General features: G+C 48.7%; 1 protein-coding gene across 1 annotated transcript; it reads right to left on the minus strand.

The window, feature by feature from the left end:
• Window positions 1-713: 713 nt before the first annotated feature.
• LOC118589541 (cyclin-Q) lies at window positions 714-1,914 on the minus strand. The gene has a single exon (XM_036196919.1). The coding sequence runs from the start codon at window positions 1,839-1,841 to the stop codon at window positions 1,089-1,091; it is 753 nt and encodes a 250-aa protein (XP_036052812.1). The 5' UTR covers window positions 1,842-1,914; the 3' UTR covers window positions 714-1,088.
• Window positions 1,915-2,236: the final 322 nt, after the last annotated feature.

A 2,236-nucleotide genomic window follows, 5' to 3' on the forward strand; every position in this document is an offset into this window, starting at 1 on the left:
GTGTGCACCACCACCACCACCACCACCACCACCACCACCCGGCCTGTTTGTTACATTTTTTGATAAGGTGTCACTCTGCAGTTTAGGTTGGCCTGGAACTAAAGATGCTCCTGCCTTTGCCATGCTCAGCTTTTCTGCCTTGGTCTTCAAGAAGTCCATTACTCTGTTCCTGATGCCATCAGCCAGGACAAAGAGGCGGCTCTAACACAATTGTCTTATGCTTCAGGGAAGTCCACTCTGTGGAAACTTATGGGGATAATAAATTATGATGGCGGTTCTTTTAAATAGGCATCTGTGAAGAAAGATAAGCAAGACCTCACCATAAAGGTCCATAATCATGGGCAGGGCCCAAGGGAAACTGTTGAGAAGGCAAACAATAAAGAGACGTCACAAGAGACAGAAATTCTTAGTCATCACTACGCATTTAAAACTCTCCCAATTAATACTTGGTTTGCCTGTCTTTGTGTATTTCATTTTTGTTGATATTATAGTGCATCTATGTTTTTTAATTCTGCTATCTTTTATGCTGCCTAATATGAACCTTTACCCACACTGTCATAAACCCTTATAAGTTTTAGTGGTTGAACAATACTCCATTTTATGGATATGCCACATTTCATCAACCATTTCCCCAATATTGATCATTTAGTTTCCAATATCTCCCGTATTGTAACTAAGTAATACCACATGGCAGACTTTTGTGCATTAAACTTTTCCCATATTTTATTTGCATAATTTTTATTAAACAAAATAAGATTCCATATTATACATTCATACTTTTCCAAATCCGGTTTTTAAAGACTCCTAAGGGTCCAGTCCTATCTATCCTTTAATTTTCCAGTTGGTGACCTCACACTTCAATTGCAATGGTCCATGCCTCAAACGCAGCATCTTCTCAAGGGGCAAAGGCTGATAACACTGCCACTTCTAGGAAGCTGAATGTGTCCTGCCCACATGAAGGCTCTTGGCATTATTTGGATAAGGGCTGCTGGGAACAAAATGACAGCTGAGACCTGCCATCTCAGCAACTTGGCACCATACCCAGGCTGCCAATAATCCTGGTCTTTGGTCAGGCTTCGGCCAGGGCCTTAAGGGATCTCTGTGTCCATAGTATAAATCTGAATGAGATCAGACACGATATTGTCAATGATTGGCTTGGTGAGGTCGTCACTAAACACTTGCCACCAAGGCTTCTCAGCCTCACCCTCTGCAGGCACCTCGACTCCATAGACCTGCAGGGCCAGGTAGAGCACTGCCACAGCTAGGTGCTGAGCCTGGAAGCGGAGGCACAGCCCCCCATGGTAGCTATCTCGTAGCAGGGCCCAGGCTGTAACAGAGATGGGGGTTCTCTGCCAGCTGTAACGATTCAGCCAGTTCTTGAGGGAAATCAAGTAGTGCAGCAGGTACTTGTGTGGGTGCTGGAAAGAGACCTGGAAGCGCAAAACTCGTAGCATAAGCAGCTCACATTGCACAATGCTGTCTCGCAGCTCCCAGAAACGGGAATCCAGCTCCAACGGCTCGCTGCCCGGGTTAAAGTACCTGTGTGACACGTTGATGATGTCACGTGTACGCAAGTGTTGCTCCTCCACTTTGCCGGCCAAGTAAATGGAAGACATGGCGACCAGGTAGAGGTCATAAGCGTCCAGGTTGATCTCGCAGAAGAACTTATGGTAAATGGTGCACGCTGTGGCGATGGGGATGGACTGCATGCCTAGCTTGACGCCTGCCTCCATGATAAACCGGGTTACTCGGAAGTGCACCCTGGCCTCGGGCGCCGGCCTCTCCTCAGATCGAGCCCCTGCCGCCCCTCTTTCGCCGCTGTCTGGCCGAACAGCCTCCATGAGGCCCAGCAGGCCGCCCCGGCCGCCCCGGAAGGAGAAGCGCTCCGGCGCGCCGAGGCCGGCTCCGGGGGTCCTCGCGGAGGGGGCGTGGTCGTTTGCCGGCACGCCCCCGCCCCGCCCCACCGCCACACCCACCCTGCCCGGGCTTTTCCCGGATTCAAGATGCGATCTCAGGAGAAGCTTGCTGGAGCCGAGGAAGTGCTATTTTTTTTTTTTTTTTTTTTAAAGACATTTGAGAAGATACCATTTCTTTCTTTCTTTCTTTCTTTTTTTTTTTCTTTTTTTTCTTTTTCAGAGCTGAGGACTGAACCCAGGGCCTTGCGCTTGCTAGGCAAGCGCTCTACCACTGAGCTAAATCCCCAACCCCGAGAAGCTACCATTTGTAATTTAGGGTT

This window comes from Onychomys torridus, chromosome 8 (assembly GCF_903995425.1).
Source record: "Onychomys torridus chromosome 8, mOncTor1.1, whole genome shotgun sequence".
Taxonomy (NCBI): domain Eukaryota; kingdom Metazoa; phylum Chordata; class Mammalia; order Rodentia; family Cricetidae; genus Onychomys; species Onychomys torridus.